Consider the following 19,596-nt stretch of genomic DNA (forward strand, 5'->3'; position numbering starts at 1 on the left):
TTTTAGTGTCTAGTGTGGGTCAAGCTCCAAAATAGCTGGATCCTACAATTCCCATACAACTCAAAAGCATCTCTTCATTAGACCCTCTATCCCAGCCTGGTACACATGAAAACTCCAGACTTTCATTTTCATTTTACGAGTAAATTGAGTTAGATGTATTAAATGCATAGAGTGCCTTTTCCAATGGAGTTTTCTTGTAAACAAACACAGGTCGAACAAACGTGTTAAATGCATGTTCTTCAACATACAACATTTGCAAAGCTGTTTTTTTAATATTGTGAAACCTGCATTGTAAACATCCTTGTTTAAATTGGCTCGAGCTTCGTATACCTGCTAGTGGAAATCTAAACAAAACTGGGAACCACACTTTAAATCAAGTGATCAAAAAAACCTTTTATTATCAATACTGTCAAAAAGACAATTTAGGTATGTTTGTGTGTTCTTAGATTCTTGTCGAGCCGCCTGTGTCTGCACTGTATTTCTGCTCATTGTATAAACTTGACTAACACACTCCAATAACTGTGTGGCAGTGCTCCTGCACTCTGTAATTGAGGCTCTCCAGTGAGCAGTGATTTGAATTACAAGACATTGCTGCAGCATCAGTGCTGTTTTTATTATTGTCCCTAATTGCACTGTTTCTGTTCAGGTCCACAGGAAAAGAGTTTGCACTGAAGATCATCGACAAGGCCAAGTGTAGCGGAAAGGTCTCACTCAGTTTTTTTTTTCACGCAATCTCCCATTTTGTCTCTTCTTCAGACTCATACACGCACACGTTAAGAAGGGGTCATATGCTAGTGTTCCACTGTGCATTATTAACACCCACACACAGCACAGTATTGCCTGTGTGTCTCTGATCCTCTTATCCCTCACAGTTAGATTAGGCGGGTAATGTTTTATTCATCGCCTAACTCAAATTATCTGCACACTTTCACACGCAGACAATGACACACGCTGAATCACACACCCTTGACACCTATTCAGATTCAATCAACAACGCAACATCTTTTTTATTAGCATAATGGCTCAGTGTAAATCCTGTGTACTGGAGCATACAGTAACATAGTCACTTGGATTATTTGTGTGGGTGTCTTTCCAGGAACACCTCATAGAGAATGAAGTCGCAGTGCTGCGGAAGGTGAAACACCCCAACATCATCATGCTGATTGAGGAAGTGGACACTCCCTCTGAACTCTATCTAGTTATGGAGCTTGTCAAGGTACAATAGAGACTAACAACAGTTAATTTGAGTGAAGAATCTTGATTTCTGTGCAACCCTTAAATATTTGATGTGTGTCGCAGGGCGGGGATTTATTCGATTCCATCACCTCCTCAGCTAAGTACACAGAGAGAGACGCCAGCATCATGGTGTACAATCTCGCTGGAGCTCTGAAGTACCTACACAGCATGAACATTGTCCACAGAGACATTAAACCAGAAAACCTGCTGGTATGTATATTTACTCATAGAAAGGGTGTAATTATCCACAAATCACATACAGTACCAGTCAGAAGTTTGGACACACCTTCCCATTCCCTTGAAAAGAGAGAGTGTGTTCAAACTTTTGACTGGTACTATTAACATCTGCACAGTTACTCCAAAGCTACAGTTTTAATTTGAACTGAAATGGACATTTTAACCCAAGTCAGATCTTTGTAAGGTCAAAAATATCAAAAAACACCCCAACATCATCATGCTGATTGTGGAGATGGGCACTCCTTCTGAATTCTGTTTTTTCATTAGGTCAAACATGTAAAAATATCTTTTGATCTGATTAAGATCTGACTTTGATTGAAGTGTTGTTCATTTCAGTTCAAATTAAAATTGTGGCTTTGGATAAGTGTGCAGGTGTTTTTCCATGTATATTTACACACACCCTACACATCCAGTTGCACCACAGGCTTAAACTTGATCATCTGTTTGCATTCCAGGTGTTTGAGTATCCAGATGGCACCAAGTCATTAAAGCTAGGTGACTTTGGCCTGGCCACAGTGGTGGAGGGACCCTTGTATACTGTGTGTGGAACTCCCACATATGTGGCACCAGAAATCATCTCTGAGTCTGGGTAAGATGGATGTTTTGGCAGAATGTAGTTTAACTTTTCACTAGTGACTGCATGTTTTTCCTCATTTTTGAGTTGGAAAAGTACCTGCACACTACGATCAGAGCTCAATTAAGCTTTCACTAGCAATTTTTCGATCCAACACAGGTCCCACATACCCACATGAAGGAATTTGTAGACGTGCTCATGACTATTCTAGCCTATTGGTCTAAATAGAGCCATCTGTTTTCATCTCTAAGGGTGGAATAAAAATGAGGGTCTGCTGCTGTATTGGTGAGAAGCTATATGTTCTGAGAGGACATTAAAACAGAGATTGGTCAGCATATCTGTGTCGATATAAATCTTGATAGTGATAAACAGATATTTACCTTTATGACATTATAGTCAAATGAAAACTGTCCTTTTTTTCCTTGTTTTATGTTGTCATCTATTTGGACCACTGTAGTGATACAAAGTTATTTACTTTAGCTGTAGTCAATCCCTCATTGACCCTTTCTGTCTCCACACCTCTTTCCTTTCCACAGTTACGGTCTGAAGGTGGATATCTGGGCTGCAGGTGTCATCACCTACATCCTTCTGTGCGGCTTTCCTCCATTTAGAAGGTACTTGCTCTCAGTTTAGTAAAGCTCATTCTTAAACTGAATCAAACCATGTTATCACCAACTCCAGGCACAATGTGTAGTAACCAGCATGATAGTGTTTAGTTTGAAACACTAAACACAATGTTGAGTAAAGGTTGAGCCATAGATTATATTTAATAAGAGCTCAGACATTTGTCACATTATTTGACAACACAGCAATTTTGTTTGCAGGCAAAGAGATTACTTGTTTTTTATACCAATAAATAAACCGATTAGTTGTGTGCTCATAAAGTAAGAGGGATTTGGCATAAAGTAATATGTGTTTAATCTACAGTATAGCACCATGGTTGTTACAAAAGCCACATAATAAAAAGTGACGTTAGATTATTTATCAGATACATTAAAGTCAGAAAATGTAGTTCTCCACAATGTAGATAAATACTGTTTGCTCTGTGAGAAACATTATACATGTTTCTGCTCTGTGTGTTTGTGTCTTTCTATGCAGTGAGAGTAACCTGCAAGAGGACCTGTTTGACCAGATCCTTTTGGGGCGGCTGGACTTTCCCAGTCCTTACTGGGACAACATCACTGACTCAGCCAAGGTTGGGACCACAGTCTAACTTTCATCTAACCCCGTTGAGGACAGAGACCATTTCGCCTTAAACTGAATGCAGTGGCAGTAGAAAATCTGCCACTGAAAATCCAAATGTTAACACGAACCCTGTGAACCCACTGCTTTAATGACTACTGTCTGCTGAAGGGCACAGAAACCCCCCTAACCCTCTAAATTAATGTCATGTATTACAGTGACAGCCCGCGCACAGCATGGAAGACCAAACTGCTAATTAAACCCACTGCTATTACAGCAGCCCTGTCACCATAGACAAGTGCACAGTTATAGACACCACAGCATGAAATGACTTGCAGTTATGTAGCTATGCAGGTGTAAATCTAAAGCAGGATTAATTTGGAGACTATTTGTGAGCAACACGTTTGCTCTCTTTGCAGGTTGAAATCAATATCTCAATATTAAAAATAATAATAGTATATATCATGATACATAAAACATAAAATACTGTACTTAAAGTTGCCCTAATCACTATTTCTGTATGAAAAATGGGTAAAGTGATGTGTTAAGTGGAAGGTGTTGCTGAAGTGATGAACTCACAGACAATTATCACCCAACTCTACAGTTCCCTTCAGCTCTTCAGAGTGCTTTAGTGTCTTTCAGGCTTTAAATTATTATGACACATGCCACAACTTGACTGTTTTGGGTCATTCTTACCACTCTCACCCACCTCATTTCCAGACACAGCAGGCAACTGTTTTCTGCTGATAAAAGCTCTAATAAACTTACATTCTATTACCTGCCCAGCACTGGCGACTAGTGGAGTTGGTGTAGATCAAAAGCAGAGCTAAAACGAGAGTGAATACTGGATTTACATCAATCAGGTCACCAGAAACACAACTCCAAATGACTGCTGAAGTTGCTCCATGTTCTGGCCCCCCAAAAAAGCGATTAGTGCACCATTAAACTAATGTTTACCGCAATGAACTCTTCAGAAAGCTCTTCATATGCATACAATAAAACAAACAATTGTTAGCTTTTAATTACAAGTTGTATGAAAATGTTAATTGTTAGTGATAGCACAGCATGATCATATATTTACAATTCAATTCCACTAAAAGTCAATATATTGAATTATGGCCAAGTCTCACCTCTCTGTGTGTTTTCAAAGTGAGGTCATAATGACATGATCGACGCAGCGGATGACGAGTTGTTGAGGATGTTTACTTTTGATGTCAACCTTAACTGTAGTGTGTTTTGTTTCAGGAGCTGATTGGAAAGATGCTGCAGGTCAACGCTGAGGCTCGATACACAGCACAAGATGTCCTCTCCCACCCTTGGGTCACGGTATCTCATAGCGCAGTTTGTGTTTGTCTTCTAAGTGTGGCCAGACTTGGGTGCATTTGTGATTTGTACAATAAGGACAGTTTTGGGTGTGCGGAACTATTATACACTTTGCATATTTATGTGTGTATGTAGGACGACGCAGTCATGGAGAACAACATGATGGTGGAGGTGACAGGTAAACTGAAGACGCACTTTAACACTGCGCCAAAGCACAACAACACCTCAGCTGCAGTGTCTGTCATCACGGTAAGCAACCAAAAACAATCACAAACCAACATATGAACAATCACTTGTCATTTTTTTTTCTGAGATTTACTGCAGTACTTTTTTGAAGTGTAATCTTATGACCTTAATGAGATTGCTGACTTTCAATGACTTCGAAATCTCCAATATGGAGATTTTGACATGGGTTTAGTAGTAATGGACTAGGTGCCTGTAGCGGCTTGAACATGTCAGGCCGTTTTCCAAACATTTACTGCATGGTAGCGAATGTTTGACCCAAATACAGAAAATTGAGCCTCTTCTAATTCATCTTATATGAATCTTATGCCCACTTAATAACTTGGCTAAGAATATCTGGCCCCCATCATCATCTAAGAAGACATTAAAGATGATCAGGCAAGACAACTTGTGCAGCTGTAAACATGTCAGACAGGATTTTAGAGATGGAATGACGAAAAGGAGGTCGGACAAGGAAGAAGTCATTCCTGTGGTAGTCGCATCCTTCCATCCTGTCTGTTTCAAGCCTCACTCGCATCACTTCCTGTTCTACAGTTTGACTTCCTCCACTCCTCATCTCATCAGGTCACACCACCCATCAAGCCTCTTTTCAGTCTGTTTGTCTCAAAGCAGGAAAGGGGGGAGGGGAAGTTGTTTATTATTATTATTTGAAATTTGATTTGATCTCCCTCTTTGCTGCAAAGAGCCTCATTTTGTTGTAAATTTCATTTGACAGTTTGAGGTGTAAACACGGGCCCTGGCCTCGGCCCCTCCTCCTCTTCTCCATCCTCTTCCTCCTCCCTCCTCCTCTCCCTTTCCTCACACCCGACCCAGGACCACAGGGGACGCCTGGAGCTGAGAGCCGGGTACACACTTCATACCCCCTCCTCTCTCCGCTTCCCTTCTTTCTTTCCGGCCATCGCCCTTCCCTACTCCCTCTTCCCTCCATCCATAACAACAACCCCCCTCTGCTCTCCCTCCCTTCCTTCCTGTCTCTCTATCAGACCCCCTGCCCCTCTTTTCCAGCCGCCAGCTGCAGTAACTGCTCTTTATAACCAACTGATGTGGACTTTGCTAACACTGTCCTGGATTTACCCTCTTGGCTCTTATCATACTCCTCATACTGCTCCTTCTCTCACATTTCATTACATATGTGTCGATCACATACATTATGGGATGTGGGGAAAAAAACCATGCGTTTCAAAGGATGTGTTTGTTTTGATCACTTTGTCATCGAGGTGTTTTAGCATGTTTACAGCACTAATGCTAATTTCATTTGCCTCCCTCTCTGTCATTTATTCATTATTATTTGTTAGTGATCTCATTCAAAATATCTCCTTACGGTCAACTTCCTGTGACTGCTGGGTTTACAAATTTACAACTGGTACCCCAGCAATGTTCCATGTTAATGGTCCTCTGACGCCACCTTGTGGAGAATATTAAAAACTGCGCTCACACTGTTCTGTAGTCTCAATTGGCAGGGATGGATGCAAAGCAAATTGGCTGTATTGTCTTGGATGTAAGATTCCCCTGCACATTTTAAAGGATAAGGCTGGCATTGTTCTATATTTTACAACAACTCATCATAACTATATTTTACAACAGATCTCATAAAAGGACAAAAAACAACAATGCGTTAGTTTGTCTCTAAAAACTTTCTGACTTCTGTGGCACTTCCCTAGCATTTTTGTTCCTACTGAATACGTAAAACTGTAAAAATATATTTTTTGTTTCACTTATAATAAAGGCTTAGTAATTTCCTTTAAAAAGCTGGGCAATGTAGTTTTTAGCAGAGATGATGACAGTGCATTTGTTGGGGACTACTTTCAGCTGTGGATTAATACACATTTGGTGTGCTAGTGAGTATTTAAGGCAGTTGGAGGGTGTACTGTATGTGGGATTGAAACCTTCAGTGCTCATGTTCATGATAATGCAGGAACATGTCACCCAGTTCAACAGTGTGCCTTATTTATGTGCTTTTAATAGTTTTTGGACAGCGACGGCGGTCTCTATCACAGAGGAATAAGCTATATCAGGCTTTGGCTACACAGTCAAATTTGTTAGAAGGATCAACTCATTGTTGGTTTTGGTCTTTTCATGGGATTTGATGACAAGAAAAATACAGAATATCGCCAGCCTTATCTATTAAAACTGGTACGTTCAAAAGCACTTATAAATCATACTTTACCACAGCATTTTATTTGCTTATGTACACATAGCTTAGCACTCACCGACACGTGTCTTAGTCATTTGTAAAGAGTCTTACAGTTTGTTCCAGCTCAGTCCTGACAGAGTTATTTGGCTTTGAATGACTTTATGATTTGAAATACCAGATTTTCACTGAGCTGGAACAACAACTGTCCACTGGCCATCATGCTTGTTGTGTTGTCTTTATTTTTTGTGAAGCTGTGAGTAAGACTAGTCTCTGTCCCTTTTTGCTTCTCCCCCTCTTCCTCCCCTCCACACGCGTGCATTACCTCCCTCTGAATTAGCTCCAAGGCAATGGTATGTACTAACACTTAACGCTGTCGCTGCGCCTCGCCTGTTCTGCTGCTGAGGTTCAGCACAAGGGCAAAAGAGAAACGTGACATTTACTAGTTTTCTGTCTCACGTAAGAACACAATATTTGAAAATTTAAAAAAAAATGCTACATGCATGCATCTGTTGAATGTAATAGTAAATGTTTTCTTTCTCATTTGCCCTTTTTCTCTGCACATAGAGTAGCTCTGATGATCTGATTTGCCTTCTCGTGGGGTCAGTCTACTGTGTGAAGCATACTGTCTTTTTATTAAACCATCATTCAGTTATTTCTGTCCATTTCCATTAGCTTGTTTCATCATGTGTGTTCATTCATAGAAATCAAAAGAAACAGCAAAACAGGGTCAGTAGTTTATGACTACAGATATAAATGCAAAACATTTAGTTGATTAAATCCCAATGCTCACTGGAAAACACACAAAGGATTACAAACTAAATTACTGAGGTTTTCTGTCTTCAATGTAGATTGACCCACAATATCTCTTTCTTTCTTTGTCCTGATTGGTGTTATTTGAGCTTCAGAGGTACGCACAGTAAGAATCAAGCTGACTGTCTTTTTGTTTTGCCAGAACACAGCTCTAGATAAGGAGACCCTCCAGCTCACCACCTGTCGTCGTCCAGGGTCCCAGACGGTGCCATGTCCACAACCGTCTGCTGGCAAGAAAGTCCCATCTGTCCTTCAAGTCAAACCAGCCTCGCCTTCAGAATCAGGGCCAGCTTCTCCAACCAAACAGTCATTGCCAACCAAACTGGCATCACACACCAAAGTACCAAAATCCGCCGAGACTGCTCCTCTCGTGGCACCGGAGACCTTGGGGACTTCAGTGCCTGATGCGACTACAAATCCTCCCTGCTCTCATTCCCCTTCTGACAGCGTTCTTTTCCTTCCCTCTGCTCCTGTAAGTTCACTTAATTTCTCCCCTTCACCCTCTACTGATAATTTCCCTGCCACCTCTTTGCCTGTTTTCTCTCCTCCTGAGATAAGAACATCACCTACATCACCCTCAGCTGTTCCCTGCTCATATCCACAAACTCTCTCACCCTCCGGTCCTCCTGCTCTTTCCGCTTGCACGACTCCTTCTACGCCTCTCTCCTGTCCTTCCCCTTCATCTCCTACTAAACCAGCCCAAATCTCCTTTTCTCCCCCCAAACCTGCTCCTCTTTCTCCCTCCTCTCCCACCAAACTTGCCTCCTCCTCTTCTCCAACCAAAGAAACAACATCCCAGTCTTCCTCACCCACAAAACAAGCTTCTCCATCCCCCGTCTCCCCCATCAAACCTGTTTTATTCTTCCCTTGTTCCTCCCCAAACAAACAAGCACCTTCCCCCCCATCTCCCAATCCAACCCTGTTCCCCTCTCCTCCTTCTACACCTCCTAGATCCACAACCCCACCCTCTCCCAGTTCTCCACCTGCTGACGCCATAATTACCGAAGAGCTTATTGAGAAGAATTAAATGGCTGGTCTTTTCTGTAGCCAATTTCACCCCCAATCCTCCTCTTTTCATGTATGTATCAGAAAAATTAAAGGCTAAAACACCACCTTGAGCATTTCCAGTAGCTGTAAACTGAGCCAGTGACTGCTGTGTCCGCATTTTTTTCTCTCTCTTCTCTTCTTATCCCACTCATTTTAAGAGGCAGAGGATACGAGGCATTTTCTAAGAGTTGGTCGATTGTATATATGTCTGTATTTATTAATGGAGGATGTGGAGAAAGGGAATGAATTGAATATCACTGTTCTGAGTGGTTTGTTTATTTTTAAAGTCATGCATTACTGTATCACATTAATGTGAATTCTTTTATTTATTATCCCATTTTGACTGCCGGTGGCTCTTTTGTAAATAGTTATTCATTACACACACATTCCCACATCCCATTTTGGTGTCCTTTTGCTTTAGCAGAGAGACAATATGTACAAGTATTTTAGCACATCAAATGTCTGAACTTGCTAGCTTGGTTACCTGTAGTTTTGGGACAGTTATAATCCGTTAAGCCAACTATAACCACTATTAGTATTTTCTCCAGTATCAAACTTCCCGATTGTAACTGCAAATTTTCTGTTTAACTTAAGACTTCCTTAAATTGTTACTACATACAGCGGGTAGACAAAATAAAAGGCAATACCTACTAAAGTACCAAGTAGCTGATAACGAGTAAAAAGCTTCAGCGTACTTGGGATTCTGCAGAGTGGGGACAGAGATCAGACATCTCAAAAAATGGTCTCAAAATCCACCAAACTGTTTGCACATAAAGATACCACTAGATGGAAGTAAGACATTGTAGTTTCCTTTGTGATTCATAAAGTCCATTAGGTAGATTATTTTGTTTACCCCCTGTAACTGACAGACATCTGGACACATTTCATTCACAGATTTATTTGTATTATTTGGAGTGAAATCTGTAGTTCCACATAGTGTAAAGAAGCACCCGAAACTGAAACTTGAAGGTTTGTTTTTGTCAGAGCAGTCGTGACCCTCGGTCATAACTGCTGTGCATAACATTAGTGATATGAGTCCCAACAGACATGAAACCAAACTGCTGGTCTGTTTCTCATGAGCTCTTATTTTCAAAACTGAAGTGCTTACTGCTACAACTAAAACACTGCACAGAAAGGACACACATTTAGTTATTTTACCAGTTAATATCATTCCTACTGACAATGCTACACTACAGTATAATGTGGGCTGCATGAAACTAGTCAACACCGTTCCTTCAAAATACTCAACCTTTGATTTTTAATCTGTTGGATTAATGAATGAATGTGTGAATGTAAAGGTGACTGGGTCGTGCCTGACCACTGGCTAACGGCTCAACAGCTTAACGATGCCTTTATCAAAACCAGCTTGGCAGAATAATGGGGTCCCAAAATGTGCATCCTCAAAATAATTTATCTGTAATAATCATTAAGTGATTTTTTTTTTGTTTCATCCTTGTTTGTGCATGTTTTAAACTTCACGGCATTTATCCCAGCTGGTGTTAGTAGGGCTAACTTTACCTCTTCAGGACTTTCAGCTGCATGCATACTCCTTTCCCCACCTCCTGCCTCCCTGCAAGACAAAAACCTCACACACAAACACAGTTAAGTCAAGTTGGTACATCGTGTCATTTAGCTCCCTCTTATGTATATGTAGTTAAAGTAGATTTTCATATGCTTTGTCATAGCAGTTTGTAAAGGGATATTTGTATGAAGAGAGTTTTAAACAGGTAGATCAACTGTGTCAAATTGTTTTTATTAGGCATAGAGTGGCTGCTTTTAATGTCCCAATATTTTGAAACAGCAGTACAGTAAAAAAAATTAATAAAAATGCAATAAAGACTCTAAATGAATGTGTGTTTGTGGTGAATATTTTATCTGAAAATACAATGGCTGCAGCCATTAAACCAGCCACTAGAGGGTGCTATACAGTCTTATGTACTCCTGATGAAAGAACAAACATAAAGAAGTCGGCACAAGTCAAGTTATAAAATTCCATTTTATTGTCAGAACTCGGCACACAAAACACTCCAAAATGATTGCAAAAATATTGGTTGATAGATGACACTAGTTTTTATATAACTGGAGATTCAAACCACATCAAAGCACAAACTTTGAAGGAATGTTTCCTCAAAAATCAAAAGTTAGAGTTGGACGTTTATTTTACTGAGGGCCAAAGGAAACCGTTTCATCACCATTTTAGTGCTGAATCACATCCCAGCATAATCACTCATCCTGTGATCTAGACTGCTGCGATGAAGAGGAGAAAGAACCTTGGACTGAAAAAGAATAAGTCCTTCCTTTCATTGCACATCTCACTTTGCTGTTAGCTGCTTTGGAGACAGGACTCAAAGAGGACTTTGAAGACGCTAAGCTGGCTTGGACACTGGATATGATATGATTTTCATTTAGTGATGTTTTAAAAAAACAAAAACAAGTGTGGATATACCCTGTGCCAATCAGATCTCATACACTCACTCTTTCCAACACAGGTATTGGTCAGGAATCCCATTTTTAGAAACAAATATTTTCTAATTTCAGTCATTTAGGAGAGAAATGTAAATGTAAAATGAGAATAATCCTTAACATGGTTCTCCTCTCATCCTCCACTGCATAAAGCTCATCATTAACATCACTGATGCGGGGAAGTTTTGTGTTTTGATGTGTGAAGTATTACATGATAAAGCGATAGATCTGCTATGATATGTTTTACATGAATAGTGGGCCATGCACAGAATCTCTTAGCAAGCACAGAGGTACAGAGGGAATGGAGATTTTAAATATGGAGGACTACATTTAAACAGTATATATAGATATTTATATAGATGTATATTACCTCTTCATTTATCCCTCTGTCCAATACATTTATTATTTATTGAAACATTTCATATCTACTGTATCTGCTGTGTTGCCAAAATGGCAAAACGCATGTTAAAGGTGAATGACAGCTTAATAATTATTCCCCACATACACACCTACTGAAAAACAAACAAAATCCACTCACCCTAAAGTACACAAATATTTGGATTCTTAAGTCAAGAGATAAGATTCTGACTAGTTCCCCACAAATCCCTCTTTTCTTTTCCGAAGGAGATGAAAATAGACTCTTACAGCTAAAAATAGATTTGTTTTTAACCGTACAGTAACATAACCCCCACCCTATGATTTATATGAAAATTTTCTATCTGAGCTACAAAATATAGCAATGCCCTTTTTAAAAATAGTTTGATTATTTTTCTATTACAGGACAGATTTTTTTTTTCTTCTTTCATTGAGATACATTCAGGATATCAGGATATAGACAGAATAGTGCTGTTGAGAAGAGTTCACACTTGCAACAGTTTGGATTTTTATCAGTATCCAACTATGTCAGTCAGTTTTGTTGCTGTCGTCAGCTCAGTACCGTGTCTGGTACTCGTGGTGCCATCTGTTGAAGTCGTTGTAGAAGAGGACGATGCTTCCAGATGCCATGCCAGTTATGATGCACCTTAGAGGAGTAAGAGGGGAACATTATGAGGTTTTGTTTCCATACTATGTGTTTTTTTTATTTGCTGTGGATTTATTTTCTTACAAGAAGTTAGAAGTCTTTAATGCAAACACTCTTTACTCTTCTAGTTGTTTGAATACAGAAGTAGTAGGCAGTAGTAGATTTACTGAAATACTTAAATTTTGAGGTACTTGTACTTTGAGATATTCTATTTTATGTAACTTTATACTTCAATGTAATTTGGAGTGAAATACTGTACTCTTTACTCTGCTACATTTACTTAACAGTTACTTTGAATGTTAAGATTTGACATACATGTACATATGATCACCTTATAAAATATCATATATTGTTATAGATTAAACTACTCAACAGTGTAAAGTTGTTGTATGTTTCACCCTGGACAGCTGCAACACTACACGTTAATGCATCTATCTAATAATAAAATATAGAAAGGGCTGCAACTAACAGTTATTTATTTATCTGTTGGTTGTTTATATGTTATTCTATTAATTGTTTATTCTAAAAAATGTCATAAAATGGTGAAAAATGCCCACAATTTCCCGGAGTCCCAGGAGACAGCTTCAAATAACTTATTTTGTCTGACAGTCCAAACCTAATGATATTCCATTTACAATGACATAAAACATAGAAAAGCATTTTCCATTTAAAAAAACAAACTTGTTCACAATTAATTTTCTGTTGATTGACTTATCAATTAATCTTATCGCTTATCACTTCAGTTCTAAATATACAGTGTATCACACTTTGAAAAAGTGAGTATGAGTATGTTTAATACTGAAGTACCTTTTGCCAAAACACTTCTGAACTTTAGTAAAATCACATTTTTAATGCAGGACTTTTACCTGTAATGGATTGTTTTTATTTTTAGGTAAAGTTTTTAGTTAAAAATCCAAATACTTCTTCCACCACTGGTTGTAGGCATTTGTACTTTTTATGTGTAGATGCGTTTTGTTTTTGTTTTTTTACCTTTGGTCATGTGACATGGCCATGGAGCGGATTCCTGCGTCGCAGCCAGGGTAGGTGAACAGCTGTTTGAGGTTGTGGACCTGCCAGACAGATACTACACCTCCATCACCACCTGTCAGCAGATACTGGCCATCACGACTGAGAAGCATGGCCTGGCAAAAAAAAACAAAAACAAAAAAAAAACCAAACAGAGACAGGGGTCATTATTAACTTTTTAATAAGCTTGAAAATTCCCCATTGACTTTGGTTTGGCCATGGTCCAATCATTGGAACTTTTATAAAATATAATGTGTTTGAATTGGGAAGGGAATTCACTTCAAATGGTAAATTTACAGTACTGGAGATTCCAAAGTGACTACACTGCCTGACCCCTTTGATCTTATTTATCTGCTACCTGTCCTTCAATGCTCAAAAGGGAAAAAAAAACATGGAGGCAGAGCTATTCAAGCTGGAACCACATGCATAAATTGTCTCCGAATAGGCCTGGTGATCTGGGACCAGTTTATCTCTTATGTCAGAGTAAAGCTCATACTGCGAGGTCATGTGATCAGACAAAGATCTCAGGTCAGTGCCACCCCCCTTGGGGGCTTTCTGTACACAGACCCTGACTTGCAACAAAGATGGCTCCCCACAGTGAGGCTCGGAGATTTACTCGTCTCATCTGCTTTTCCTGCAAACTGTAACAGCCGAATGGGTCCCCCGGGAATCAGACGTATACAAATCAAGTCGTGTGTTGGAGTCTATTATGGGCACAGTGCATAGTAGAAGCTGAAACTGAAACAGTCAGGAGCATCAATCAGCAAGTAACCGTAGCTGATGAAATGACGAGGCAGAATGTAAGTTCTAAAAGCAGCAAATGACACTAATTTAGAGCTTTTCTCGTTTGTGGTTTCATGACACCGAAGTCGGCCGTCTTTCAGCTGCAGCTGCTTTGCAATGATTCAGCAAGAGACACTTCAATCATCAGCAGCATGTGTGTTGAATCAGGCTCATATTAAATGGAAAAATGAAACTTCAGTTCTGAAGTTGGAACAAGTCATTTTCAGGAACTTGACTTGGTAAGGAAAACATAAATAACCCTTCAAGAGCAGTACACAGTGGATTGGACGTAGGAGTGCAGCCTAAATTAAGCAAATGTTTTGTATAAAAACCTTTGTGGAATTTCCTACCACACTGAGAATTAAAGGAGTTCTGTTTCTCATCACGCGCGCACTTAAGATAGGCACAAACTTGCATGTGAAGGCGCTCACACAGACAGACAGACACATAAAAAATGGGCACACGATGATGCACTCGCATGCTCCACGCTGGCAGGAGGTCTCGAGAATCAATCCAGCCTAATTGTTCCGTTACTGTATATCATCATCCAAGATGGCTGAGAATAGAGCATGACGGAGTGCGGCGCTGTTTTGATTTATGTGCTGTGGGTCTGTTTTTGTGTACAATAATTGTCTTGTGTATCAACATTTAGAGTTGTTCTGACAGCAACGATAAAGATAATGTTCAATTCAACCAATCATAATCAAAGCACTTGAATTGTAGTGTGAGTCAGCGCATGGGAGAACGTGATACACCTACCAAAAAATGGCTACCTTTTTATCAAAAAACTGTCAATTTAAAGCCGTATTAATAGGTTTTTTGGGCCGTTTTTGGGAAGAGGCTGAAAACACAACATTAAGAAATTATCACAGTATAAAGTTAGCTTACAGTTGCCTATTTACACAACCAGCAGACCATCTTATGAATGTAAGTCCAATATTTATACCCCTTTTAGCTCTGTTCTGTTCTCCACCAAGTTTCCTGAGGGAAGTTTCTTGCTCTGCAGCTGCTAAATGCTGCACTTTCTCATTGCTAACTTTGTGACGTCTGCCATTTGGTTATGGGTAGGTAACATACAATCGCTTTATAAAAACTTTTCAGCCTGCTGTGGCTGCAAACAGGGTTGATGAGAGCAGTGAGAGTGAACGGAACAAAGTCGTAGGCCGCGAAACCAAAACAATGAGCTGAAAGGCTAAAACACTCAGAGCAGAGGGGAACTGCACATTAGGATGATTAGTGACCTCTTTCATGTAACACATAGTTTTTTTAATCCATTGTTATTAAAAAAAAACAGCTTTAAACTGATGTAATACGCGGTTGCAGCTATTCATTGCTTAGAAATATTCTGCATGATCAGATGGTATGCTGAGCATTTCTATTAAAAAATAAAAAGAATATAAGTACGATTTAGCCGTTACTGTGTTGTATTAATGTATTTCTGTATCTACTAATGGAGTCCATGACCTTACTGAAGCCCAGCAGGAGGCAGGAGAGCTGGCAGACATGTCAGCCAGGCCAGGTAGGAGGCTGCAGACAGACATTATAAATCAGCCTTTTGCCACTGGGCGGTCAAACAAGATGGCCGACGGCTCTGTGGGAGCCAAGATGGCTACACAGGCTTGGATGACTAAAAAAAATGACTCCAGAAGAAACACATGCACTTTTAATGCCCATATTTCCTACTTCTTTCGGGGAACGGTGGGTGGATTCTAAGACTGGGGAAGGTAAAAAGTTTAATTTATGATGCTGTTAATCCCCCTGTTACATGGACGCAGGCAGTGAAAAAAAACTGCTGGAATGGTTACACTGCCTGAGTTATACTAGTACTTAAAAGACTGTAATCCATTCAGTATGGCTTCTGTCACTCGATTCTGCTATTAGACTAGGATGCCGACTGTTAGCCTGTCATCTAACCTCTGACTCCATACCCTTATAAATTCACAGTGTGTACACACTCTCTCTCTCTTTCTCAGTCTTTCTCTCCTTTCTAAGTGAATACTGCAGGCCAGGACAAACACTTATTTATCCTGGAGTCATACTGTGCAGAGGCTCCGAGGGCTGAGAAGATTGATTCTGGTATGTACACGAGTGCACTAAATACTGTTGGAGAAACCAGAGGGGTGGAGTTAAGGGGAGTGAGGTGGGAGGGGGTTGAGACTCTCACAGCCTTACTCCAAAATGTTAGGATTTTCCTAATGCCATCTGACATGGCTGGAATTTACAACAGCAGAAGAGAGCTGACAAGGCCAGGAGTGGCCCGTACAGTTCCCAAGTCACAGCTTCATATTTTAAGAAGGAACTATAAAGCTCAACAAGTAAAAACATCATTAACTCTCCTAAAGACACGATAAAGTATTGTGCAACCTACCAACTATATACTAGCTACTTTCCCAGAGATGTTAATGCATTCAATCAGTATTTTTCTCCGTGTGCTCATTATTCAAGCCTTATACGAGATATATTTGTGGCTTTGTGTAGGAGTGGGCTGGTTGGCAGGTTAAGAGCCTGGGCACCAGAGGTTTCTTAATAGGAAACAGGCGTGTGGCTGTCTGTCAGAGCCGGCTTACATTTCCCAGGCCAGACCGGAAACAACGGGTCGGGAAACCAAAGGCAGTAGCCGCTATCTTGTGTCACTCTAGCCACGAGGGAGGAAATGTGGGAAATGGGGTATGTGTCGTCTTGCGCTGGAGGGTAGTTAATGGTGTAGGTGTCCGAGGCTGACCACTCCTCTGGAATGTTCTCTACCACTGCCGCCAACACAATTTGACCTGACAACAGAGCTCTGGATCAAAAGAACCATTTCCTCTGTTGTATGCGTGTGAAAGGGAAAGAGAGATGTGAAGCCACGGTTTGCCCCGAGGCATGCCGACCCTTACCTTACTCAGATCTCAAACTATAAGAAAGCCTTTAATCAGTGAAAGGACTTTCTCCGCTGATGTGGTGCAGACATACGTACATGTGCGAGTACACTTTCACATGCATGCTCGCACAAACACGTGCGTTTCCTCACCTTGATGCTGTCGTCCACCTCCATGTGTCCTAGCAGTTTGCCGTTGACGCTGAAGAGACAAAACTGTCCCTTGTCGTAGTAAATCATGCAGTGGCCCTCGGTGGAGGATTGGATGAGGCGGGGCCGCAGGCAGCGTTCCGGGCCCTCCAGGGTCCGCAGTAGGTCCCCATTCATGGAATGGATCAGACAAGGACCCTCTGCACAGATATAAGACAAAATAATAAAAGCAGTTTGAAGAGTTCAATGTGTAGTTGTTGTTATCAGGTGATCCTTCCACATTGGTGAGTGTCTTTAGGCTGTCAAGTATAAATGTGCATTTTGGACATAATCACGCAATCTTACCTTTGCAGCCACTGATGACGAGACCCAACTCAGCACACACACTTGCACACGTCACCTCACAGTCATGGCCTGTCAAGATGGCCCGCGGTGTGGTAAACTCTGCTGGGAAAACACAAACAAAATAGTTTCGTTTATTACCAAGAATAGCCTCACATGTTTATTACCGCTTTTGGTCACTAGAGGGAGAGTAATGCAAACAATTCTTAACAATCATTCCTAAAAGCATCAGTCAGAGCTGATTAATAGAATAACCTTTACATTAGAAGATGAAGGCAATTCTATGCAGTAAAAAAAAAAAGAAAAACATATTATAAACAAACATATAAACTACAGACATGTCAAACTGTATGAAATTAAAAACAAACAATGTCAAAAAGTTGTTCTTTTTTTTTTTCAGCAAAGAGTAAATGTGTTTTATATTTCTTTTACGTAGATGCATATGTACTGTAGCTTGTTGCACATACATTTCTCTTCTCAGTCACTCTCCCTGTCTAGCACTTGACACCCACCGCCTCTCCCTATCTTTAAAACCTTCTCCCACTGACTGCCTTCACTGGATCCAGATGTTTCTGCGCTAGAGAGAGAGCGAGAGCCAGAGGGAGTAAGTTACGGTCCAAGTCATGAAGTTTGTGTGATTTTGTTTTGGTTTGAGCTGTCAGGGCGAGCGACAAAACAAAATCGCCTTTTACTTCTCCGTCTGTCTTCTCTGTCGGTGCAAAGCGCACACACACAAAAAACACACGCGTGTACATTCCTGCATTTTTTACATGTAATTATTTTTTAAGAAATGTAATTATTTTTTAACAACTGTAGGGGGGATTCATTGCAGATGGAGGCTGTATCCAAATATGTTTTAGTGTCAAAGTGTTGAGCTGGATGCCTTGTGTATAAATAATGATGTAAAATGTGAGGAACTGTGCACGTCAGCAGAGCTGTGTGTGTATATGTATGGTGGCCAGTAGTGAGGCAGCATCCTTGAAACACAGCATGGAGTTCATTAGGGGTTGAAGTCTCAGGGAGGGGGTCTTGTCTTTAGTGACCTCGTCGTTTTTTCTGTCAGAGGTCAAGCTCAGCTCAGAAAAGAGGAACACGGGGCAATGACACCGATTCATGTCTAAATACTCAATTACTCTATTTTTTTCCATAAATATTTATGTACAAACCGCAAACAGCTCCAGGGCAATGTAAAAGTAATTACTTTCTGTAAATGGCATTTTTGTGGGATATAATGTAGTATCTTGCTGATTTGATTATCTTTTTTCAGAGTTTGTTGATGTAGTTTTCTCTTTAATTCAATTATATGACATAAAACTCAGTACAGGTTCACTAATAAGACAGATACCTTTTCCTAAAAGCCACAGCTACTGTTAAACCTTAATTAGATTTAGCAGAGAGACTCCATTCAGACCATATTGCTTACTGAACCCTCTTGTAAAAAGGCAAACTAGAGGGCAAGTTAAACTCTCCTCACGTATAAAGACCGTGTCAGCAGTGTTTCAAATCCAAAAACTATCTGATCCATACGTACGGTATACAGACTATTACAGATTGTCTGTGTCTGTTGTTATTCTATTTTGTGTCTGTTGTTCTTATTCAACCTGTAAAGTGTGCAGAGAAACCTCAGGTGATATAGTTGCACTATAAATAAACAGAAGTTGTATCTATGAATGGATTCTGACGAAAAAAGAGGTAAATGGTAACTGAAATTATTAACAAAAACATTAAAATAATCCATGTTAAAATACTAAATTGGATGGAATATTTTATAATCATAGAATAATCAGATATATTTTTTACTAAAACAGTTCATTTTTCCTGGCACCACCAATCACAGTTGTTGAAAATTTTAACTCCTTTCGTCCTTACGGCGGTCCTGTCTACTTCGCAAATAAGTATCAGCTGCCCAAATTTCAGTCAGAACCACACTGGCAGCCTAAACATCTACATTTCATTTTGTTAATCAGCTAACATCCTCAGCGTCACTAAAAGCTAACTCATGGCCAACAAGCCTGTGGATTAAAGCATGATGTCGGATTTTACTCAGAGAAGATCAATAAAGCTGATATATTGGTGTATCAGTTAACCTTTTGATCCACTACCTGCCGTTTGGTTTGAATTAGGGCCACATCTGATTATAATTTCATACCTGCATATGACCAAAGCTG

General features: G+C 40.0%; 2 protein-coding genes across 12 annotated transcripts in view; one reads left to right on the forward strand and one right to left on the reverse strand.

Annotated features, from left to right (window-relative positions):
• The window catches only part of dclk2a (doublecortin-like kinase 2a), a 49,136-nt gene extending 38,500 nt beyond the window's left edge, over positions 1-10,636 (forward strand). For 2 of the 4 annotated variants that reach the window (XM_044347230.1, XM_044347231.1), the window contains exons 9-17: positions 647-704; positions 1,097-1,216; positions 1,300-1,446; positions 1,929-2,062; positions 2,584-2,661; positions 3,146-3,242; positions 4,475-4,555; positions 4,688-4,801; positions 7,882-10,636. In XM_044347230.1, coding sequence (XP_044203165.1) covers positions 647-704; positions 1,097-1,216; positions 1,300-1,446; positions 1,929-2,062; positions 2,584-2,661; positions 3,146-3,242; positions 4,475-4,555; positions 4,688-4,801; positions 7,882-8,766 — 1,714 coding nt within the window. In that variant the 3' untranslated portion in view covers positions 8,767-10,636. Of the gene's footprint in view, positions 1-646; positions 705-1,096; positions 1,217-1,299; positions 1,447-1,928; positions 2,063-2,583; positions 2,662-3,145; positions 3,243-4,474; positions 4,556-4,687; positions 4,802-5,510; positions 5,641-7,266; positions 7,280-7,881 lie in introns of all 4 variants that reach the window. The other 2 variants (XR_006402893.1, XM_044347232.1) reach the window with 2 other exon arrangements.
• Positions 10,637-10,763: 127 nt separating this feature from the next.
• Positions 10,764-19,596, reverse strand: part of lrba (LPS responsive beige-like anchor protein) — a 191,405-nt gene continuing 182,572 nt past the window's right edge. For 5 of the 8 annotated variants that reach the window (XM_044347236.1, XM_044347237.1, XM_044347238.1 and 2 more), the window contains 4 exons: positions 17,432-17,533; positions 17,090-17,286; positions 13,261-13,412; positions 10,764-12,270 (listed from right to left, as the gene is read on the reverse strand). In XM_044347236.1, the coding sequence (XP_044203171.1) occupies positions 12,180-12,270; positions 13,261-13,412; positions 17,090-17,286; positions 17,432-17,533 (542 nt within the window). In that variant the 3' untranslated portion in view covers positions 10,764-12,179. The remainder of the gene's footprint in view (positions 12,271-13,260; positions 13,413-17,089; positions 17,287-17,431; positions 17,534-19,596) is intronic. The other 3 variants (XM_044347239.1, XM_044347235.1, XM_044347241.1) reach the window with 1 other exon arrangement.

This window comes from Thunnus albacares, chromosome 3 (genome assembly GCF_914725855.1).
Source record: "Thunnus albacares chromosome 3, fThuAlb1.1, whole genome shotgun sequence".
In the NCBI taxonomy this organism is placed as follows: Eukaryota; Metazoa; Chordata; class Actinopteri; order Scombriformes; family Scombridae; genus Thunnus; species Thunnus albacares.